Here is a 23,790-nt window from a genome sequence, read left to right as displayed (position 1 = left end):
CAACCGCCCAATATGCTTCGTCTGATCTCATGCCTAGTCTGCCTCACTGTACTCCAAGCTCTGTACGCGGCAAAGTCACAGCGTCTCAACAGTGCACGGCACACACAATCCGTTCCCTAGTGCTAGTGCAGTGCTCTACGAGCAAGGGGCGTGCCGCGGAAGAAATTGCATTTTGACTGGGAAGCCAGGGTCCGTTGCGTGCGCAGGTGACCAGATCCAGGATCTCCCTCCCATCTCTCAGGTACAAACAAATTAGGTAGTTTAGCAGAGACGAGCACCGGGCCGTCCAAGGAGCCAGCGTCCCTGCATAGCCTACCTACCGCTACGTACTTTTGATCTGTGTTTGCCGTGACTACCTACCTGGGAAGCTGCAGACTGAGCTAAGGCAAGGTAGGTGAACTGAACTGAACTGAACTGAACTTGGCAACGGCAATGGCACAGACGATCTCGACGACTCTCACCGGAAGACACCATGGCGTCGTACCGGCGATGACGGCTCAAGGTACGTTTTGGGCGTGTTCACGAGCGTCTCTGGCCCTTTCTGGCCCTGTTCTCCTAGGCCGGCAACAGCATGCCGGTGGGCCAGGCGGAAATTTTGGAAATGACATTGCTGTTCTGGTCGTGGTCTACCGTCAGGTCACCTCACTGTTGCGGCGGTGTTGCTGCTAGGGGACCAGGCCTGCCTACGGATACGTAGTTACCTAGGTAGTCCAGAGGTAGCGGTACTGAGGCATCAATACTTCAATGCATAGTGCCTTAGGTACCCGGACCTGATGTAAGGTTAGGTAAGGTAGCCGGGCTGCCTTCGATTGGGATGGGATGGGATGGGATGACTCGATGAGATGGCAGACGCCAAAGGGGTCCCAGGTTTTGCAAGTTTAATTTGGAGCACGGTCTAAAAATGGCCAGGTCCCTCGGTGGACGACGGGCCTACCTCTGGAAGCACAGCGTGCTGTCTGTCTGTCTATCAGTCCAGCAGTCCAGCACGAAAGACTCGGAACACAGCCTCACTACGAAAATGGTACAGGATCAGGATCTACTATGTACTATGTAGATAAGGCAGGCACTTGATGGAGTAGGTACATCAACTTGCTCGCGATGTAAGGCGGGACACAACGCGGACCATACTTGGGGAAGTGTGGCTTGATACTCGAGTACATACGACTGACGGGCAGGCGCAATTCATCTCTTAGTACATCTCTATCAGAAAGACATTCTCCAGCACCGGCTCCCCCTCCCATCGACTTCCTTCCCTGCGCCCCTTCCCCCGCCGGGGCTTGTTGCTCCTTCTAAGGTACCTAGGGTGAAGCGAGCAGGGCAGAGCAGAGCAGAACAGATTACAGAACTGTCCGCTGGTAGTGGGGACGGACAGGGGAAATATGACAAGCGATTGCAGATCATTGGCTAAATCTCAGCAGGACGACGCTACGGGCAATTTTGCACCGCTCAACCCCTGCACCAGTGTGCAGTCCGGGTCTCCATCAATTGACATCCAACATTCCATTGGAACAGGTACTGCGTACGGTACGGATACTCAGTACGAATATCCGTGCAGTACCTAAGGTAGGTAGGTATTGTTGGAACTCGAGAGTTGGATGGGCGGAAGCAGGCTCTCCTCTCCAGCTGTGCACACGCTGTCCCTCTCACGTGGCTGCACAACGTTGGCCGATGCATGCACATATCGGCCATGCGGGCATACGGGACTTCGCTTCGCAGGTACGGATAATCTACCGTGAACGCGACTACTAAGGTACTGTGGAAATCGCGCAATGTGTCCCGCCACGCCGCAGCCTGGCATTTCACCTCACACACATGGCGATGCATGCTGACCGTCGCCCATCAGCTGCACTCTGTACCTAGATACCTAAGGTACCTTACCTTAGGTAAGGTAGGTGACTGAGGCTGGTATTCGTAGGGCCGCGATACTGCGTAGTATCTGTCGCATTGTCTTGCTGGCGTTGCGACCCGCCACGGTGCCTAAATTGACGTTTATGAGTATAATAGATTACCTGCCTGCTGTGCTCGGGAATTGATGTGCTCAGGCCGCCCGCCACCTGCAGTCGATAATGATACCTTCGTCAACTTGGCTTCTTGGTACTCACCTGCCTCCTGCAGCACCTCACCCATATTCGTACCTGCCAACGGCCTATCGTCACTTGCCCACTGCCCACAAAAGTCTACTTTTGGCGGCGTGACAAGCTTCATTGCTCGAGAATACAACGTTGGCGGTGATCTTTCCAAAAACTTCAAATCCAATCCTGGAAACGCCTGGCCACGACTGACGGGGTCAACGAACCCGCCCAACGGCCGATCATCGCGCAAACAATGGGTCGCCTGCTCGGCGACGCGCCTGTTACCCAGGTTCGTGCTGCAGCGACTTCCCACAGTGACTGGACTTTCCATTGGTATAGCTACCTAGGTACCTAGGTACAACCCAGGCCGCGTCAAGCAGTGAGCAGCCCTGGGTCGCTGCGCCGTCCAGCTCAGGTACCGGCGTACCCATGTGCATCCGGCGCTGGCGGAGGCGACTGTGCCGTTGCTAAACAGGGCTACCGTTGACGCAAAATTGCTCTTGTCCCTCTCCCGTGTCCTGCATCCCTGTCCATGGTTCGCCTTTCCCTTGCCACTTTGTGGATGGCACAGGACCCATATCCAATGGGAGGAGGCGCCGCTCGCCTTAGCCTGTCTCGAATGTCCCATCGATGGACCGTGGGCTTGAGCCTTTAATCACATCGGCACTGGACCAACACAGCCAAACATCAAGATTCTGCCCGCTCGCCAAAGCAACCGCAATGAATAACCCTCTCCCACCGTTCCTCTTTCTCTCCTCTCCTTGCTTACCTACCCACAGTGCCACGTTCACACACTGTTGTGCCGAGTGTACGCAGCACGAGACGCAGGCCATCGAGTCTTTGAGTCGAGTCGCCAGCGACGTGCTTGCTTTTCCAGTGCAATGCCGGCAAGCCGGTTCTTGTCAATCTCTCTGCAACTCAGCAAGCGGGGTTTACCATTGTTGATCAGCGAGCAGACAGGGGTACACAGAGAGGCACAGATGACGTTTGGGGGGGGGGGGGGGGGGGAGGGCTGGCCAGACGGTCTCGCTAGGAGATGGATCCCCAAAAGACTGTTCTCGCCCGTTCCGATCAGCGGCCGAGGGCCACCCTGCGGAGTGTACTCGACTTGTTGCGTGTCTTCCCCACGTGGTCATGACCGATGCCAGCGCAAAAGCATCGCCAAAGCTTTGCCAGTTGCAGTTGCTGCCTGCAACGAGTTGATGTGGTCGCCACGCGCGACTCAGGTTAATTGCTGAGTCACTTCATTAAACCCCAAAACACACCCAACTAAACTTACTATTAGTGCAACGGATGCTCAGGCAGTTGCACGCTTGGAGCCCTTCTCTCTGTGTCCGCAGACCAAGTTGGTTGCACACACGTCTCTCAGCTTCAGCTTCAGCTTCCGCTTCCGCTCCAGTTCTACCACAGACAAGCCTAGGAATGTGTCGGCTCAAAACCATTCGTCGTTGCTCTGCGTCTTTTGGAATCCCCTGAAGCTTATGCGCGCTGTGGTTCTGCCTTCGGACGATCCCTTCGGAAACTCTTCGCTTGGGAGGACCCTCCTCCAAAACTCTGTTTGTTACAAGAACAAGACGTTCGTGGCACGGTTTCATTATCATTCGAATCTTTCTGGTGAGTCTGTCGAACTTGAGTTCAATCAGGCCTGGAAGCACTGGCTGAAGGCTTTCCTGAGACGAGGTCTCGTATTCCTTCCCCTCGTCGTCACAGGTCCAGGAGACTCTTCGTGGCCCCAGCACTGCGCTCCGGGGTCTGGGTGTGAAGTCCTCAGTGAACGGAATGCGGGACGGTGCAACAGAAGCTCAAAACACGACATGTCGAGGCTGTGCAGTCCTCTCGCCGGCAGGAACGGCGCCTCCACGCCTTGCGGCTTTCCAGCCGTGTCTCTACATCCCGTTACTCTCATTACCGTCCCCATTCCTCGCAACTTGCCGTCCGGCCCGTCTCGCCGTGGGTCGCTTTACATCCCCAACTTCGAACCCATCGTGTCATCAGAGTGCCAAACTCAGCCCGCCGTCCCCTTGAGTTGCATGTCTTCGGCGTTGGAGAAGCCATCAATAGAGCTTCGCAATCGGTAGCCAGGACATGTCTCGGTCTAGACCTCAGTCGATCACCTCCATGTCGACTATTGCCCGATGTGTGTCCTGGCGGCTGTCCAGCCGCTGCCGGGCCGGTCCCGAACCCTGTTGACTTGAGTTTCCAATGCAGACGATGGCCATTGTGTCACCACCACAGCATGACTTTTCTCCCTTGGGCTGCGGCCTCGCGCGTGCCACCATCGATAGTGAGGCTCCCGGCTTGAGATCAAATGGGGCCAAGACACATGCTATCGTTGAGACCAGAGCATAGCTCCAGGTACGGCGCGGGCGTGGCTTGATCTAGTGTCACCCCTAAGGCTTCGCGCCTTCAAGTGACGAACTCCCATTTCTGGCGCTGCCACTGAAATGTGAGGTGTTGCACGGCGATCAGATCGATTCATCATCGTCGTCTCGTCTCATCCCTACCCCTCGTCCAGCGCTCGTTCTCTCCCACAAAAGCTTCCACTCCCTCTCCTCCCTCTCCTCCCTCTCTGTCTCTTTCTTCTTACTCTAGCGCGTTGGCATTGACGCGCTTACCGGGAGCCACGTTGCGCGGCTACGGAGCAGGCTCTGGACGCATCGCACCTGAGAATGTGGGCACGTCCTGAATCCCTGAAACAATATCGGATGGATTAGATCAGTGGGTGAGTGACAGCTGAATCTGACCTTGGACCCATCCGAGCATTTCTTCAGCTCGTTTCAAATCGTTCCAGGGGCTACTTGTCAGGCACTCTCCCCGCCTTCCAGAGTGCAAAAGCTAGCTGTTTACCTGTCGATCATCCTATTAGCTACCAGTCGCATCATATTAAACCAGCAACTTCCGTTCCAAGCACACCGCCCACGGTATGTCTGCTTGATTTTGATCACCGGCGTGTTTGGCAGTGTCTCTGCTTCGACGAACGAGACGCGCATACAGCTAAGACTTCCAAACCTCTTTCCGGATTCTAGCCATTGTAGCACACTGGTATGATCCTTTTTGCGACGAAGCAAGTTCAGAGTAGCACGAATGTTCCAGCCACGCTGCCGGTCCCCTTGACGTCTCGTCCGTTCTTGCACGTGCCCAACCACCAAACGCTGCAAGGCCTGCTTGTGGCTTGTGCTGATCCAGATGCCATGTTTGGGATATCAGCGGATGAACTCTGGTCAGTCGCGGTCGCCTCTTCAACGCGTTTGGCGCAACCACCCCACGCTTCGCAGACATAGAGCTTGGCCCTGTCCTGCGTTTCAGCAACAGGCCGAGAGACGTCATAGGAATGCAATGCTGCCACCCGCCAGCGATGGTTCAGGTGACGCCGGACCATCCCGTGGCACTAGGTGCTCCAGCCATTAATTTGTTTGTCCAAGTGCAACTTTGTGTGGTTCACTCTGTGACGATGGATTTGCTTTTCCGGCGCTTCAGTGGCTTTCTAGGACTTGGGCATTCCCGTTCATCAACAGGCCATCCCCGGCATCACGTTGCCTGGAGTGTTTGCACGGTCTGACCCGAGCCGCAGTCCCGATCCTGTAAAGTCGGCGTGTTAGAAATTGATCGCGCAAGTGTCCGTGAAGCGCCAGAAAAGCAACATCATCCATTCCATATACTCCCTGGAACATTTTCGTGTTGCTACTAAGTCTGTGACGTCTCCTACCTGCACGCGTGTGATGCCAATGGATTTCTGTTACAGTAAGACCTGAACTCGAGTCTGCACCCGGGCCTCGGGGCCCACCCCATCGCCGAGGGGCCGGCTGTATACCTCGGGCTTGTCTGGGTTCTCAACGCCACCGGAACCGAATGCATGGTGCATTCAGATGATTTACACCGATGATTCTAATGGCCTCGTCTGTCAGCGCGGCTTCATTATCTCACCTTCAACGGACAAGCAACTCTCAACCCTGTCTGATTGTTCCGCATTCTCTCGAGAGCCCTGCGTTTACCCTTACACACATGAATCGGCCATCGGCCATACATGTCTTCAGCCAGCTCTGTTCATGATGTTCGAGGGGACCGGGCTACTTGGTTCGGGGGAGAGGGGGCTGCTGGCAAAGAGTCGACTATGTGTTGGACCTGGTAAGTGCACACTACCAAGATTTACGACGAGGATTTACTGACATTTTACTTATTAGTCCCATTGGATATTTCTCATAGCCAGGCGCCTTTGATGCCCCGCTCCGATCCGTCGTTGATGGCGGCCTGATGCGGAAAACACGCAAGCATTGCGCAGATCGAGATGGGTTTTGATTTGTTGATACCCTGTCAAGACCGCAGCTGTCTTGTCTTTGGCCACAGCATTTCGCCAATGAGGGGCCTGGGCCGTATTGCAAAGAACCCCTATACAGAACACGTTACCGGGTCCGATGCTGTGGCGCAAGGTCGACATCTACGTGTATGACGACAATGACTGGCTATGACTATGGATATACAGCTGCCAGACCCCGCAGGACGACCTACGAATTGCTCCACGGACACCCGCCGACGTGGAGACATGATGGTCTATCATATTCTGACGACAATTGACGAGGAACGAGGACGAGGACGGCGTGTTCGCAAGCCTGACCGGAAATGTATTGGGCTTGCCGCGAAGATGCATATGCGGGCGAGGTTCCGAGCAATCACATCATATGTCAAATGCTCCACGAAGTCTTCATGACGAGCTTCGCGCCTGTTGTATCTGCGAGACGGCACATCCTGGGTCGCAGAGAGCCCACAGTTTGGTTTCTTTTTCTGCATTTGGTTTTCGGACCTGGCCTTTTACAACGGCAGAGATTGGACGGGGCTGTCAAAGGCGGTGGAGATGTGCGCGTTGTCATGTTCTCAAGCTCGGTTGACGGGATTTTCTATCACATTTTTTGTTGGCAGGGCTGCAGTCAGTGGCTGGTGGACAAGGCTTTGCTGGTCGGGCGCCATTGGCTCAACGGTGGGACATGGGCGAATAGGGCCGCGCCCGAGGCGAACAAAGTTGGCACAGCCAACGATGGAGAACTTCGAGGTATCACTGAACGGCGGGATGCTGAACAGTTGATGTTGGCGTTCATAATGAGAGGTGTTCAGACTGATCGAAAGAAAACCAAGACTACCTTTCTGTCCGATCGTACGTACCTCGTCAGTCAGAGACACAGGCCGAGCAGGCGTTGTCGTCGTTGTGGTCGAATGGGCAGGCTACCTAGCGCGAAGGGGATGGAGGGGCATCAAGCACGGGGAACTGGAGACTGGGGCATACGGATACCCCTCGTTCAATTCAAGGGACTGCCGAGCGGCCGACGTAACGTTCGCCGCTTGTTAGCCCTGCATGATCCACGAAATGCGTGCCCGTCAGGGCCTCAGATGAGTACGGACGAGTGGTCAACGAGATCGAGATAGCGGCAGTGATTCCTCAGACCTTATGTACTGGTTGAGGATGTGAATCAAGTTCGGGTCAGGCAGAGAGGGGTTGAAACAGCCCAAGCTGGGTGATTGTACATGATATGTGTTTGGGCGGTGAGTGATCAGATAATCTGGCTAGTACGGCTGATTGGAGGAAATAGAGGCAAACAGGCTGCGGGAGGTGCCAGAAGTGCCAGGTCACGTAAATGCAAGCAACGAGAGAGATAGTATAGATATAGTACCATGACTGGGATAAGGTACGTGGAGTAATGTAAGGCGCTTGACTTCCAAGTTCCTATCGCGACGTTGGAACCGTGGTCTCTGTCCGTGGAGAGAGCCAGTCGTACCAGTGTACCGGGGTACTTTGGCCTCCAACGCGCGCAAGCGCAACTCATCAAGCAACTGCGAAGTCGTCGCGACTGCGGCATCACCTCAGCCATCATTGCCATGCGCATATTACCCATGCGCATACTATACCATACCATACCATACCATATCGATCCGATTCCCGCATTGAATTCCCACAAAGTATTTAAAGTGCAAGGTCGCGTCCGCTGGGCTGAATTGTCGCATCCGTAGTGCCGCCGCCCCTTGCCCTTGACCTTGGACCTTGACCCGAAGAATACAAATTACCCCTCCATACCCCACTTCCACTGCTCGGGACCTAGGTATCTAAGCTTGCCTTCGTTGCTTCAGCTTTCTTCTCTTTCTTTCCCACTCCCATCTCACCTCCACACTACGCAACAACTTCCACACACGAATTGCCAACTTCAGCAACCATGGGCGTTACCAAGACTACTCATCAGGAGGGATCCGGTGCCATCCCCAAGCCCGGCCAGACCGTCACCATTGAGTACACTGGCTACTTGAAGGACACCACACAGCCCGACAACAAGGGCAAGAAGTAAGGACGCCGGACTCTGCCCCTGCTGCTCTCTTCTGCTCTCTTCTGCTCTGCTCTGCCTTGCTCTGCTGCCCTCCTTCGCCCGTCCACTGCGTTGCATCCCCTCGCCCCCCCCCCCCCCGCCATCCTCAGAAGCATTTGCTCAATACCGCTGCTGACAACGTCTCCCTTACAGGTTCGACTCTTCTGTCGGCCGCGGCGATTTCATCACCCGCATTGGTGTCGGCCAGGTCATTAAGGGTATGTTCCGACCACACCTGCCACGATCACTACCCCCTTACTTCACCGGAGCAATCTACAGATGATATTCCGCTAGTTTTCGTCTAAGTGACCGCTAATACATATACGCTGCAGGTTGGGATGAGGGCGTCACCACCATGAAGGTTGGCGAGAAGGCCACCCTTGACATCACCAGCGACTATGCCTATGGCGAGCGGTAAGCATCTTCTTCAGCCGCTGTGCCGTTGTGGCGCATGACAGACACTGACTTTCGGTTCTAGCGGCTTCACCGGTCACATTCCCCCTCGCGCCGATCTCATCTTGTATGTATCACCTACCTTGGCATTGGATCCAACCCTTTTCAGCATTTTCATCAAGCTAATAAGCTTTACTACAGTGACGTTGAGTTGAAGCACGTCGAATGATTGTAAGCACCTTGCTTCGCGAGGGCTATAGACTATAGAGAAACTGGCGATGTTATACATTCGGATCGTTTGCTCTGGGCGCGAACACATGGAAACTGCGTCCTCCAACTGAGGCCCCGTCGTGCATTTGGGCGATGCTGCTCAGCCAGCCACTCAGACACGCGCTAGATTGAATACAATCAAAAAAGAAATTCCCTAAATGACCCTCGGTGTCCTCGCACTGTCAAGCACGCCAAGCTGATCAGTAGCTGCGTAAACGCGGGATCTTGCGCACGGAGATTGGGTTCACTTCGCACAGCAGCGACGACGGGTGTCACGCATCTGCTCAATTATCTACAACCATTGTCGTGATCCAGTCTCGCCAAAAGTTGCCAGCGGATGGCAACCCTACCATGGTGGTATCCAGGGTTGTTGATATCTAGATCACTGTGTTCACAGCGTCAACGTTGTCGATGGTCGGTGATGAATTATTATGATGGCATGTCACTAAATCACCTAACATTGGTGCCGACAGTGGCCTGTTGCGATCTCCGAGGTGCGCATCAGAGCAGCCGACTTTCAATCATGCTAGCCTGTAGGGGTGCTTGGGAGTTGGAGGATTGTGTCAATGCCAGACGAGCTTAAGGGCCAGTGGCACTGGACTTCGCCCTGCGATGGAACTCGGTAGATCATCGGAGAAGCTGGCTCAGGACAGCAGAAGCACAGTGCCGGAAAAGAGTTTTGACCCCTCCACTATGTTCAGCCAGACACGTTACTTTGTTTCCTTGTACAGCATGTTCTACTGACTTCGCACTAACCCATGAGGTCAATCCGATTGCAGTCATCCACCGGCCTTGCCCGGGCGTACTGCGTAGATAGCTTGAAGGCACCTTAGGTACTTGGCAATGATGTCAGGAGCGGGAGACGCTTCTGCTCCTGTTAGAAATCGCCTACCCGTGGACCTAATTGTGCCCACAAGCGGTGGAGCTCCAGCGCCATACACTGTGTGCGTAGGTAGTACGTGAGAGAAGCTCCCCCAACCAAGGTAGATTTGTGAGGTAGCCCGGCACCTTTCTAGCGTTAGGCAGTAGGTTGCTTACCTTATCCGTAAGGTAGCGACCGGGCTCTACCTATGGAAGGTACGGATAGCTAGGCGCCTCTCACCTCCCTCAACCCCCACTGAATCACCCAGTTGGCCCCCTGCCCCTCGTCAACACCACCCCTCTCCACCCGCAGGTTCCTCGACCACCTTTACATCACTTCAACAAGGCTACTCTTCTGCCATCTGCGTCTCCATCTCGGAATCTCTACGAGTTTGCCTGGTGCACATTTTCCATTTCGACGCAGCGCACTTCCCTTTTCACGAACCCAATACCAACGGACTCCGCGGCCGAACGAGACGATACCTTCAAACACACATACGGGACACTTCGCTTCGTCGTTTGGTGGGGTTGAGCTGATCGTCCCATCGCCGTGTTTCCCTCCACGTCATAGTAGCACCTCGAGAGAAACAGCTCGCCAAGCTGGGGAAGCGCAAACTTTCCAACGGCGGGACACCGAATTCCCAGAAAAAAGCCATGGCTGTACGTTTTACCCCTTCGACTACGGTTGTGGCCGAAGCAGATGCTTCGCCAGAACGATCTTCTAACCCCGCAGCGGCGCTGCAGCTCGCGACGTGGCCGGCCTCTTCACGTCGCGTCATATCAGTCTGCTAATAACATCACCATGCATAGGACAAAAAGTTACCGGAGGTCGACCTGGTGACCCGTATGCAGGTTGACGACTCCGTCGTAGGGCTGACCGAGATCGATGAATCCCTCTACAGTCGCCAGCTCTATGTTCTAGGCCACGAGGCCATGAAGCGCATGGGCGCCTCGAATGTTCTGATTGCCGGTCTCAAGGGATTAGGTGTCGAGATTGCCAAGAACATTGCTCTTGCCGGAGTCAAGAGTCTCACACTCTACGACCCTGGCTTGGTCTCCCTTGCCGATTTGTCCTCACAATTCTTCCTCCACCCGGAAGATGTTGGAAAGCCCAGGGATGAGGTTACGGCTCCTCGAGTCGCCGAGTTGAACGCATACACACCGATCAAGGTCCACCAGTCGTCCAAGTAAGTTCAGGAGATGAAATGCCGAAGAAGATCTAGCTGACGAACGACGTAGCTTGGGCGAGAACCTCTCCCAATTCGACAAGTACCAAGTTGTCGTCTTAACTAGCCTTCCTCTGAAACTGCAGACTCTTATTGGCGATTACTGCCACTCTAAAGGCATTTACGTCGTTGCCGCTGACACGTTCGGTCTATTTGGCTCCATATTCTGTGACTTTGGCGAGAACTTTACCGTCATCGACCAGACCGGTGAAAGCCCCTTGAGCGGAATAGTCGCCGGCATTGACGAGGAGGGACTCGTCTCTGCTCTTGACGAGACCCGTCATGGACTTGAGGATGGTGACTATGTCACATTTTCTGAGATTGAGGGTATGGAAGGCTTGAATGGATGCGAGCCTCGCAAGATCACTGTTAAGGGCCCGTACACATTCTCGATCGGCGATGTTTCCGGTCTTGGCCAGTACAAGCGCGGAGGTCTCTACCAGCAGGTCAAGATGCCAAAGTCTATCAACTTCAAGAGCATTACCGCTGCGATTAAGGAGCCTGAATTTGTCATGTCTGACTTTGCCAAATTCGATCGCCCCCAGCAGTTGCATCTTGGTTTTCAGGCTCTCCACGCGTTTGCGGAGAGCCAGGGCCGCTTCCCTAACCCCTTGGACGATGGAGATGCCACGGTCATCCTCCGCTCCGCAGAGGAGTTCGCCAAGGCCGAAGGCGTCGAGGTTGATTTCGACGAAAAGCTGATCAAGGAGCTGAGTTATCAAGCGCTCGGCGATCTCAATCCCATGGCAGCTCTGTTCGGTGGAATTACTGCGCAGGAGATTCTCAAGGCCGTTTCCGGCAAGTTCCAGCCCATCAAGCAGTGGATGTACTTCGACTCGCTCGAGTCTCTCCCGACTAGTACTGCACGTACTGCGGAGCTCTGCAAGCCGTTGGGCACTCGATACGACGGACAGATTGTGGTTTTCGGTCGCGAGTACCAAGAGAAGATCGCCAACTTACGCCAGTTCCTTGTTGGTGCGGGTGCCATCGGATGCGAGATGCTCAAGAACTGGGCCATGATTGGCCTGGGTACCGGCCCCAAGGGCAAGATCACGGTTACCGACATGGATTCCATCGAGAAAAGCAACCTCAACCGTCAGTTCCTATTCCGTGCCAAGGATGTCGGAAATATGAAGAGCGATTGTGCAGCAGCAGCCGTTCAGGCCATGAACCCTGACCTTAACGGCCACATCGTCTGCCTGAAGGATCGCGTAAGTCCTGAGACTGAGGAGACCTTCAACGAACAGTTCTGGAACGACCTCGATGGTGTCACAAATGCTCTTGACAACGTAGAGGCGAGAACATACGTTGACAGACGTTGCGTGTTCTTCCGCAAGCCTCTCCTTGAAAGCGGCACCCTCGGAACCAAGGGTAATACTCAGGTTGTGCTCCCACATCTCACTGAGTCCTACTCCTCCTCTCAAGACCCTCCCGAGAAGGAATTCCCCATGTGCACCGTGAAAAGCTTCCCCAACAAGATCGAACACACCATTGCCTGGGCCAAGGACCATATGTTTGAGAATCTCTTCATCACGTCTCCTTCGACCGTCAATCTCTATCTGACGCAGCCCAATTACATCGAGGCCACATTGAAACAAGGCGGCAGCGCTAAGTTGACTCTGGAGACGCTCCGCGACTACCTGACTACCGACCGCCCGCGTACATTTGAAGACTGTATCGCATGGGCACGGATTTTGTTCGAGAAGGAGTTCAACAACAAGATCCAACAACTTCTGCACAACTTTCCCAAGGACTCGACAACCTCCAGTGGCACTCCCTTCTGGTCTGGTCCCAAGCGGGCCCCTGATCCGCTCAAGTTCGATGCCAAGAACCCTACTCACTTTGCGTTTGTTGTTGCTGCTGCCAATCTGCATGCATTCAACTACAACATCAAATCCCCTGGCACTGACAAGGACATCTATCTGCGTGAGCTTGAAAATGTGATTGTGCCTGACTTCTCGCCTGCGGAAGGCGTCAAGATCCAGGCCAATGATAGCGACCCTGTGAGTACCTCAAACGAAAGACTCGTCTGTTAGTCATTTCTAATACTTGATAGGACCCGAACGCCGAGGGCGGAGAGGGCAGCTCTTTCGACGACAACAATGAGTTACAGAAGATCATTGCCAGCCTGCCATCTCCTAATGATCTGGCCGGCTTCCAACTCCAACCTGTAGACTTTGAGAAGGACGACGATTCCAACCATCACATCGACTTCATCACGGCTTGCAGCAACCTGCGCGCTGCCAACTACAAGATTGAGCAGGCTGACCGTCACAGGACGAAGTTCATTGCTGGAAAGATCATTCCTGCTATTGCGACAACCACGGCTCTCGTCACAGGTCTGGTCATCTTGGAGCTGTACAAAGTCATCGATGGCAAGCAAGATCTAGAGCAGTACAAGAACGGCTTCATCAACTTGGCATTGCCATTCTTCGGGTTCAGCGAGCCGATTGCAAGCCCGAAGGTGGAGTTCAAGGGCCCGAGCGGTATCGTCAAGCTAGACAAGATCTGGGATCGCTTCGAAGTGGCAGATATCACGCTGAAAGAGCTTCTCGAGCACTTCGAGAAGCAAGGTCTCAGCATTTCTATGCTCAGTTCAGGCGTCAGCTTGCTGTATGCCAGCTTCTTCCCCCCTGCCAAGTTGAAGGACCGCCAGAACCTGAAACTGAGCCAGCTGGTGGAAACTGTCTCTAAGAAGCCTATTCCCTCTCACCAGAAGGAGGTCATCTTTGAGATGGTGGCAGAAGATGTTGACGGCGAGGATGTTGAGGTTCCGTACATCAAGATGAAGATGGCCTAAGGGTCTACATTGGAGGGCTCGATACGTCGACTGAGGTATGTCGTCAGGGAGGAGGCCTAGACGAACAGACAGATCAGGATGTCGAGCATTCAAGACAGGATTCAGAAGAAGAAAAGGCTGTATCACAGAGTCAAGTAGGCAACTAGGAACAACAACTTATGTCGCATCTTGACATTCATGGAATGGTATCATGGCGAGAAAACTGGTGCCAGGATAACCGATCCGCATCAAAGGACGACACGCCCAAGTACGTACCCGAATGAATAAGCCCAAGCGTGTACGAGTAAGGTGCAGTGGCCATTTGTAAGCGCTCTGCTTAAGTAGCGTAGAGGGTGGGACAGTATCTGTTGGGCCCTGATTACGTCACCATTAGCAATGCTTAGAGCTGTTGCGCAACTGTTACCTATCTCACAGAAGCCATTTCGCGGATGGCGACTCTAGGCATGAAAGGGGAGGAGACCGTAGATGACATGGGTCATGCACGCCTTTGTAATAATCACCAAAGATACCTTGCGCCCAAGTTGAGTGGCTCGCATGGGCTAGTCGTCCTCGCTTCGTCAATGCGAACAAAAGTACGACGACGCAACTACATCGTCCCTTTCTAGACCATACCGTATAAAATCATCTTTCCGCCCCCGCACCGTCGAGGCGGGTCCTCGCTGCTGGCTAATATCATCATCATCGCCCATGAACGTGAGGATTCTGAATCGTCTCTCCTACTTCGGCAAACAAAGCCTATGCCACCGTCAACAGTTTCGGTCTTTGACGTCAGCCGTGCCATCGCCTCGACACCTCTCGCCTTCAGATTCGTCAACTTTTGTCCAGCATAAAGACGCTTTTCGCAGCCAACAGCTCAGAATGGTATGTAAGGCCGCGACTGGAACAAGATGACCAGAGCCCAGCGGGGACTGACACGGGAACGCTGCAGGCCAGCAAGATCACCGAGTGGGTTAAGTCCGGCGACAAGTCCGGCGAGTTCAAGCGTCAGCAAAGCTCGTTCCGTGACTCGATCTCCCGGGAGCAAGGCGTCAAGTTTCCAGCTGAGAAGGGCCGCTATCATCTCTATGTCAGCTATGCTTGTCCTTGGGTGAGTTTTACCAACACTCCAGGGCCCTGTCTTCTGGTGGCTGTGCAACAAGTAGCTCACATCCCGCAGGCCTGCCGTACCTTGATCACCCGCCAGCTCAAGGGTCTAGAGGACATCATCAGCTACTCCGTTGTTCACTGGCACCTAGGAGAGAAAGGTAGGTTTGGTGATACGCACACAATTTCAGTGTGGTAGCTGGGCTGATTGCGCAACAGGATGGCGCTTCGTCACCGAGGGCGAGCAAGAGAGCGTCCCCGGTGACAATGTCGTCCCAGACCCCATCCAGGGCCACGAGAATTTCACACACCTCCGCGACGTTTACTTCGAGTCAGAGCCCAATTATGAGGGTCGCTTCACTGTCCCGGTGCTGTATGACAAGAAGCTCAAGACCATCGTTAGCAACGAAAGCAGCGAGATCATCCGCATGCTCTACACCGAGGTGACTTAATTTTGGAAGCTAGGAAAGATTTGACTTAGCTGACCTTGGCCATAGTTTGACGACCTTGTGGACGAAAAGTACCGTCGAGTCGACCTCTACCCTGAGACTCTCCGAACCCAGATTGACGAGACAAACGAGTGGACGTACGACAAGATCAACAACGGCGTCTACAAGTCTGGTTTCGCCACGACGCAGGAGGCATATGAACGCAACGTCGTCGCTCTTTTCGAGGCTCTCGACAAAGCCGAGGCGCACCTCAAGTCGACATATAGCGAGGGCCCATTTTACTTTGGAAAGGTTATCACTGAAGCGGATATCAGACTGTGAGTCTCAGGCGATCCCCTCCTTCTTTTCTTATTGTTACTACTGTTTTTCCTTCTTCAGTTGGGCATCAAGGCCAAGCTAACTCTGTCTTTCCCCGCGCAGCTTTGTCACCATAATTCGATTCGATGTGAGTTCAGCTGCATCTTCTTGACCACAAAGTTACTAACAGCTGCACAGCCCGTCTACGTGCAACATTTCAAGACGAACATACGCGATATCCGTTCTGGATACCCTTTCCTCCACAAGTGGATGCGTAATCTCTACTGGAATGTCCAAGCCTTCCGCGACACGACCCAGTTCGAGCATATCAAGTGGCACTACACCAAGAGCCACACTCAAATCAACCCTTTCTCCATCACTCCAGTCGGTCCATTGCCCGATGTTCTCCCCCTCGACGAGGAGGTTCCGGCAGTCAGCACAAAACTGTAAGGACCCATCGCGAAAGCATGCACGGCCAGAAATAAAGGCAACATCTATCTCCTGCTCGATGTTCAATGCTGTTGGATACTTTCTGGGTGGAGTATTTTCTGTATGCTACATTCGTCGTCAGGTTAATTATGGGGTCATCCTGAATCTGCATGTATCGCACGCACAGTCTACTTGATGACGACGTCAAGTAATCACGTAGCGTTGCTTATCCGGTGTGCTAGAAGACCACCATTACATGTACCACCGACAATATCCACAAGCAGCCGAATGATTATTGGCATTTTGATGGCTGCACGTGGATGCTTTTTGTGCAAGAACAAGTATTGCCCAAATTATGAGACTAAAAACCATTCGCTCCTAACCACCTTTATTCGAGGTCCTGAATCGGCAACTCATCTGATAACTTCATCCAGTATTATGCTAGAATCCTGTGTATATAACAATGTGCAATATAATAAACACTTTCCCGATGCATGCAATTCCTCCCAGCTGATAACAAAAAGCAAATGTCCGTAAGCGTGAGAGGTGTTCTCTTTTTTGGTGTCCCCGTAGCCAAATGTGATGCATTAAATTAGTTATAAATCACCAACGACGCTACGTTTTACAACTGGCCTGATAGGAGCGCCTCCGTAGCTGCAGATGACGTCAGTAAGAGAAAGATGTGAACAGTGGCCAGAGGAGGACTAACCGCTATTGATGTACTGTCGTTTGGCATCCAGAGGAACGCCAAAGCGACGCTCCAGCTCCTGTTTGATACCCTTCTTCGTCACCGTCATCAGATCGGCCGTCCTTAGAATCTCGCGGATCTCGGCCAACAACGCGTCATCGCTGGGCAGGCCGACCATATCTTCCGGGGAGAAGAATTGCGAACCGCCGAATTGGCTGTTGCGGTTACCGCCCATCTCGGACGCTGCAAGGGACATGCGCGACATGTTACGCTGATCGTAACCCATAGGGGCCCTTGGAGGCGCATAGCCGGCAGCAATGGAGCCAGGGCGGCTGTGGTAACCGTACTCAGAAACAGGAACCTGTCCCTTAGTGGCGTAGCTATAGCCAGAGGCCTCGGAGCGAGCATCCTCGCGGACAGTCTGCGCATCCCAGAGCTCGGCCTGATATTCTTCCCACTTCTTCTTGGGAATGACAGAGGGGTCGAATTTGCCCTCGTCGGAAATAACAATGTTCTTTCCCTTTTCACCAGCGATGACACGAGTGTTACCCCAGTTGAAGTCGTCCATATGCCAGAAGGAGTATAGAGGCAGGGCAAAACTGAAGACGGGAATGGCAAGGATATACAGAATCATCCAACCGATCATCTCCCACTTGCGGCGGACAATAAAGATGATAGCTTGCAAACCGTAGATTGCTCCAAGCATGATGAAGGCCGTGACTGGCACCACGGTAGGGTTTTGGACAACCATCACGATAAGATAAATGATGTACGCGACGACCACAGGCTGGACAACGGTACTCAGCAAGTCGACGAACACAATGAAACGCATGGAGAAACAGCAGAATCCACACAGCTGAGCCATGGGAATGAGTTCCATCAGGTTGTGCACCGTCGAGTTAATCCACCGACGTCTCTGGGAGAGAAACACAGCCCAAGAGTCAGGGGCGATAGTCCAAGCATGGGCCCGGTTGGTGTACTTGGTCTTGTACTTGTTGTGGTACTTGAGCAGCAACGTTGTGAGGTAACGGTCCTCACCAAGATGAAGCAGGTTCTTCATGTGCAACGTATCGACGCGAATGGTAGAGTAATCTTGGACGATTTCGCGACTGACGAACAGAGGCTTGCCGGTCTCGGCAGCGCGGATGCGGTACATCGAGAAACAACCAGGCAAGCAAGTGACGCTGCCGAACAGACTCTCGAAAGCCTTGGTGAGGTTGTGAGAGATCCAGTATTCGTAAACTTGAATCATGGTGATAAAGGATGCCTTGGCGTTGGTTAGTGCTGTCTCACCACAGACGGCAATAAGACGGGTGTCGTTAAGGAAGGCAGAAACCATGCGTGTGGCCGAGTCGGGAGCGACGACTGTGTCCGCATCGATTTGGAACATGAATTCGTAGAAGGTTGGGTTGACGCCAATAATGTTGCGAATCTGGTGATACATCTCGAGTTCCAAGGGGCTCATCTCCAAGTTGTAGTGAACGCGATTTAGGAATCGCATGAGAATCATTTGAGAATCTCGCTTGCCACGGTTTCCTGGACGGGAAACCTCTGACGGCTTGCCAACCTTGACGATGACCAAGAAAGGAACAATGTGGCCTTGGACCTCGTACAGACCGGAGAAGACCTTGCCCATGTTGTGCTGCTTCTGACCTTCGCCGAGAGATTCGAAACTGAGTGGCTCGGGGTCGACCGTCTCAGAGACGCCGAGAATGTCAAGTACGATACGAGGCGTCGGCTTGTCATTACCCTGTCCGATAATCATACCGTCACACACAACAATGAGAAGCTTGCGCTTATCATCGTAATGCATCCTGGCACAAGAGTCAATGGCACGGCGAAGAGACTCCTCGTCTTCCGTGTAAGCTGGAATCTGGCACATGACGAACTTGTCGAGATTCTCAGGCATATTCTTGCCGCCGAACTGGAGCGCCGCCAAGAACTTGAAGCCGAGAATAGCGCACAAAATGATGGAGATCGCGAGAACAAGATACTCGGCGAATTTGCAACGGGCCGAGTTACGGGTGTCAACGTCGCCGATATAGAAGAGGTTGTTGAGGCAGGTCTTCATGCGCTTCTTCATGGCGGCATCGATGTTGAGGTTGTCCCATAGCTTTGTAATATCCGAGCCGGCCTTTTGCTGGAAGAGCGTGGCAACAGTGTTGTCCATGAACTTGGTCTGGCCCGTGTCCTCGGGAACGGACTCGCCCGCCGCGGCTTGCATCCTCAAACCGCCGCTAATATATTGCGTCAAATCGTATACACGGCTGTCCAGGATAGCAACAATTTGCTGCTTGTTGGCCAGAGTCTTGACGTATTCAGGAGAGTAGCCCACATTGCCCTTCTTGTAGTTGGCCTTGAGGAAGGTCATCTGTTCGTAGTACCAATCCGGGCGGCTGTCGTTGGTCCAAGAACGGAAATCATGGAACTTGAAGTTCTGGTCAACGGTGGCGAGCGTGGGGGAGCCGGTGGTGTTGGTGTTCTTGTAATCAAGTGACACGTGTTCGTCGACGGAACCATCCTTGCCTTGGCACAAGGCGCTGACTTGAATAGGGAAGAGGGAGCTGATGTCCTGGCCGGCATAGTTCTTCAACTGTTTGACAGTAACATACGGCGGGTAGTGACGAGGGGCAAAAGAACCGAGATCAAAGACGACGCCGCGAATCGAAACGTAGGCAGAATTGTCGTCCTGTCCGTCGTTGGAAGACAGTTCTTCAGCGCTGTACACGTGTTGCGTGGGACAGATGAGCTTGGGAAAGACCACGATGAAAAAAGCAGCAAACAGGCAGAAGAGCCAGATCAACATGTTGATGGCCAGCTTCTCTCTCCAAGCAACACGGATATCCTTGCGGGGCATTTTGCCCATCTTGCGGATGAGAATGTCGGGAACAAACCAGGTCATGAGATAGACGGTGAAGACCCAGCGCTTGCGACTGGCACTGTCCTTGAACTCCTCGACTTCTTCGAGGCTCTTCTCATTTCCACGTTCGGCCATCTGCTCACGGGTGTCTAGGTTCTTGAACATGTCACCGCCTCCGAAGGCAGAAACGCCAGCTTCGGAGCGAGCGTCGGAGCCGTCCTGACCCCCAAAGTATCCGCTCTTGCCCTTCTCGCCGTATCCCATGGGCGTGTTGCCGGCAGAGAGCAGACGCTCCTTGGAGGCAGCAAAAGGGGTGTCCTGAGGCGTGAGACCGTCGCCGTTGTCGGATGGTAGAGCGTATCTTCCAGAAGCAGAAGCGTTTTCGGACAACTGCGCAATCTCCATCCAGCATCTCTCGCTGAGGAAGACACCGGTGGATCCAATTCTGACCTCGTTGCTCGGCCAATGCCTATCTTCAACGACAAGCTCAACACGTTCCTTCTCAGAACCAACGAGAATGGTGTCGGAGTCGGCCAAGCCCAAGAATTCGCCGAATGGGAGGAAGAGACTGAAATCAGCCGAACGCAGACGCTGGCTGATCTCGGCGATTCCGAACGTTTGCACCTGGGTGCGAACGCACTTGCTGTCGAATTGGTTGGCGATACGCCTGTCATTGGGCTTCAAGCAGAACACAAAGTAGGAGTTGGTGCTGGGATCAGCCACTGCCTTGGTAACGTTCTCCAAGGATGCAAGGAATTGACCGGATGCCCCCTGCTCCGACGCCTGAAGCCTGGAGCCGCCGGCTTGGGAATTGCCATCGCTCAACCTGTCCAGTTCTTCTTGAGCTTCCTCTTGCTGCTGCTGTTGATATCGTTGAATGCGAGCCTGGTTGCGAGCGGTCCTAGTGGTCTTTCGCGACATAACGCTGGGTGCTCTTGTTGGCTTGGAGCTGATGGTAGCCTGCATCACAGTCGACCTCTCCTTGGGGTGAGTAACTGTGCGTAGAGCCTTTTGACCAAACAAACGAGCAACAAACTCGCTCTTGGTGGAATTGATCATGTTGAGCAAATCGCCAGAAATTACCTCGCCGTTCTCCTCAATGATGCCCTTCACGGGGTAATCAACTTCACCTGCAAAGTGTTTGACGGTGAAAAGAGCTGCCGTGTTCTCGGTAAGGAAGTTGCTGCCTGGGAGTCTCGCAGTTGTGGAGCCAGGAGTGATGGCGGGATTCTTGCCCTCGAAACGCTTGCGCAGACTCTCGAGGAACTGGTGATCGGTGCGGTTCCTCCGGGTCTGGTCATCCAAAATGCTGAGCAAGCCGTTCCCAGGCTTGAGTAGGCCCCTGACGGCATCGGAGTTATCGAAATAGCTGGTAGCTGCAACGCTTACCTCCTCATTCTCAAGCATGTCTGCCTTGCGATCGAAGAAGTTTTGTAGCGTCAAGTTGTAGAGAGCTTCGCAAGCAGCGTTGTTGAGAAGTTGGTCAAGAGCTGAATGAGTTGCCGCCTGTTGGGCGAAACCGGGGAAGTCAATGATAGACACAGTGTTCGCGACGCTCTCTTCAGGGGCGCAGATTCTTTGGTTGATAGACTCGACAATGTACGCAACCAAGAGGGAGTAGAGGGTACGCGCCAGCTCGTTGGCGTGGGACCGGGCACCGGTCGGATCCAGCATGACAGTGACGCGCTCCTTGTGAATCATCTTCGTCTTGTATGACAGGGTCGTCTGCAAGTCTTGGGTGCCGACACCCAAGAAGGCAGCAACGATGCTGAGGACATCCTTATTCTTGACAGCCGTCACGGTCTGGCCTCCCTCGTGGGAGAAACCACCGCTGTCGTCGCCGGTGATCTGGGTGTTGGACGTCGTTTCGAACTCAAGCTGGCCAATGTGCAAGATGCCGGCCAAGATCTGGCAAATCTCGGCGATTTCGCTTCTGGGAAACTCCAACTTCTTTAGCGCATTCTTGAAGACCTGGAAGCCCTCAGCATCATTGATGCCGACCTTGAGCTGAGTGGGGTGACCAAGATATTTCCACCTCTTTTGAACAGCACCAGCCGGGGTCTCGAAGCCAAGATGGGCCTTCTCCGCGGCGCTGGTACCCGCCATAAGGTAGTACAAGATGTGGAAGTTGCGTTCCCCCGTCGGGATGTCTGTAATACGGCTCCTCTCAAGTCTGTGGTCCAGAAGCTTGGCACCGATAAGCACCGGGTTGGTTGTTGTGGCCGTGTCATACTGAAGTTCGTAGAAAAGACCCGCCTTGGAGGCTGTTGGGGTCGTCGCAGTTTTGGTTGTGGTGAGGGTATCGAAAACGTAGGCAGCGAGAGATACTTTCGTAGAGAGAGGAGTTGAGGACTTGCCCAGGAACGCGGTCAAGAGGTGGGATCGAATGGTGGACTTTCCTGAGCCAGATTCACCCCTATTTGCATAGTCAGTACGAAACAGCCAAAAAGATCAAGATGGAGCTACAAATGCGTACAGAAAGACGACGGCCTGGTTCTCTGATCTGTGACCCAATCTGACCCACGCCCGGTCTGCGATATCCTCAGCGCCAGCCATGGCACTCCCTTCCTTGCCTCCATCAGGACCCTTGGCGGATGAGGTGTAGGTATTGAGGGAAATGAGGGCGTGGGATGACAGTCGAGCAGTCGGCAGCGAGACGTGAAAACGACTGGCCAAATGGGCAGTCAATTGCGTGTCTGACTGTGAATGTGCGGGCAACGAGGGGAGAGAAGGTTGATTATGGGCGCCCCCGCCGTTTCCACCAAGCGGTGGTAGGTTCATTGCCATGCTGGGCACGATGGCGCCGGCGACAATTTGGTGTGGACGAACTCTGCGAACGCGTTTGTCGATCAGTCAATCGCGGAATAAGGAGCTGGAGAGGCTGTAGGTATTCCAAGGCGTGTAAGGAGCCGATGTGGAAGTCGAACAAGGGACAAGATAATCCTGAGGGTGAAATCGAAGTCGAATTAGGCGTGATAGTTGGTAGGCAAACGAGGAGAAGTCGAAAACTCAAAACGAAGGAGGCGTGCCACAACAACAACAGCACTTGCTATGCAAGAAACGAGCGTGCAGGGAGAGGTGAAGAAAGGGAAGAGCGGACTAGTCCACCAAGGCTGAGATGACCGAGTGAGAGAAGCTCGAGGCACGAAACGAACGAAGCGGTTCCTCTCTGTAGCTCTCTCTTTCTGGGCAATCAATCGTGCGTGCTCTTCTTCGCGCGCGCTGAATCCCACTTTTCCCTTCAAATGCTAAGGGAGCCAGCAGCAGAGGCAGAGAGGTAGAATGGTGCAACGGGGGGCGCGTAACAGCAACGAGCGAATATGGTAACTGGGAAAGGGGATTGTTTTCTTCGGGGCGCAAGTATCCTCAGTAGTTTCATACGGCGGACGAAATAGACCTAGAACGTAGTTCTTTCCCATACGAACTGTGTGCCACGAGCACCACACACACATTGGACACGCAGTGGAGACCGGGAACAATTCACGACACCTCCGTCAGCATCAAGGCATTGCCTGCCTATTGTCGTCTCAATCCAGGCTCGGGGACGACGAAATGACAAGCCCTTACCCCTGCTCGTTTTTCTTCTCGACTATTCCCATTCCTGTATTTCCTGATCTCGGTTTGTAGTGGATCAAGTGCGGCGCACTGTGCTTCCAACGCTGACCATACTGACCTCGTTCCATGTGTACATTTCCACTCTTCATTCTGATGTGTCCGTACTCCTAGCGTAGAGAGTGTATCCTATGCAGTGTTCGCCAGTGTTCTCTCAGTGTCTACGTAGATATCCCCTCCGGCTTCCTCATCGTCCAGCGGTTCGTTGCGGGGTTCCTTGAGCCTGTTGCCGTCAAGCTACGATGCTTATGGACATGAGTACACTCCAGCCAGCAAGTTGGTACCCGTATACCTACATACGTGCACTCGCACATCGCTAGCGTGGGTTCTATTCCTGTCCGTTCGTACCGAAGGTATCACTGCGCCTCGCGTCGTCTGAACTCCCGAACAAACCAGTAAACAGCAA

General features: G+C 53.6%; 5 protein-coding genes across 5 annotated transcripts; 3 read left to right on the top strand and 2 right to left on the bottom strand.

Annotated features, from left to right (window-relative positions):
- Nucleotides 1-5,600: 5,600 nt before the first annotated feature.
- Nucleotides 5,601-5,927, bottom strand: CGCS363_v008229 (uncharacterized protein; the record flags this gene model as incomplete). Its single annotated transcript, XM_036640078.1, has 2 exons — nucleotides 5,601-5,658; nucleotides 5,779-5,927. 2 exons carry the CDS (start codon nucleotides 5,925-5,927, stop codon nucleotides 5,601-5,603), a joined length of 207 nt encoding a protein of 68 aa, XP_036494889.1.
- A 2,342-nt stretch (nucleotides 5,928-8,269) lies between these two features.
- fkr-3 (FK506-binding protein 1B) lies at nucleotides 8,270-9,038 on the top strand (the record flags this gene model as incomplete). The annotated part of the gene is made up of 5 exons (XM_036640077.1): nucleotides 8,270-8,394; nucleotides 8,570-8,634; nucleotides 8,749-8,830; nucleotides 8,895-8,936; nucleotides 9,011-9,038. The coding sequence occupies 5 exons, from the start codon at nucleotides 8,270-8,272 to the stop codon at nucleotides 9,036-9,038; spliced, it is 342 nt and encodes a 113-aa protein (XP_036494888.1).
- A 1,556-nt stretch (nucleotides 9,039-10,594) lies between these two features.
- Nucleotides 10,595-13,966, top strand: UBA1 (Ubiquitin-activating enzyme E1 1; the record flags this gene model as incomplete). Its single annotated transcript, XM_036640076.1, has 4 exons — nucleotides 10,595-10,600; nucleotides 10,751-11,127; nucleotides 11,180-13,169; nucleotides 13,223-13,966. 4 exons carry the CDS (start codon nucleotides 10,595-10,597, stop codon nucleotides 13,964-13,966), a joined length of 3,117 nt encoding a protein of 1,038 aa, XP_036494612.1.
- Nucleotides 13,967-14,824: 858 nt separating this feature from the next.
- gto2-1 (Glutathione S-transferase omega-like 2) lies at nucleotides 14,825-16,245 on the top strand (the record flags this gene model as incomplete). The annotated part of the gene is made up of 7 exons (XM_036640075.1): nucleotides 14,825-14,827; nucleotides 14,895-15,053; nucleotides 15,123-15,210; nucleotides 15,269-15,492; nucleotides 15,547-15,815; nucleotides 15,919-15,943; nucleotides 15,994-16,245. The coding sequence occupies 7 exons, from the start codon at nucleotides 14,825-14,827 to the stop codon at nucleotides 16,243-16,245; spliced, it is 1,020 nt and encodes a 339-aa protein (XP_036494611.1).
- A 601-nt stretch (nucleotides 16,246-16,846) lies between these two features.
- Nucleotides 16,847-22,328, bottom strand: CHS8-0 (Chitin synthase 8; the record flags this gene model as incomplete). Its single annotated transcript, XM_036640074.1, has 3 exons — nucleotides 16,847-16,878; nucleotides 16,934-22,188; nucleotides 22,249-22,328. The coding sequence occupies 3 exons, from the start codon at nucleotides 22,326-22,328 to the stop codon at nucleotides 16,847-16,849; spliced, it is 5,367 nt and encodes a 1,788-aa protein (XP_036494615.1).
- Nucleotides 22,329-23,790: the final 1,462 nt, after the last annotated feature.

The sequence above is a fragment of the Colletotrichum siamense genome (assembly GCF_013390195.1).
Source record: "Colletotrichum siamense strain Cg363 chromosome Unknown KSG_Cg363_contig05, whole genome shotgun sequence".
In the NCBI taxonomy this organism is placed as follows: Eukaryota; Fungi; Ascomycota; class Sordariomycetes; order Glomerellales; family Glomerellaceae; genus Colletotrichum; species Colletotrichum siamense.
Note: the sequence above shows the minus strand (reverse complement) of the source record. Positions and strands in the feature narration are given on the sequence as shown.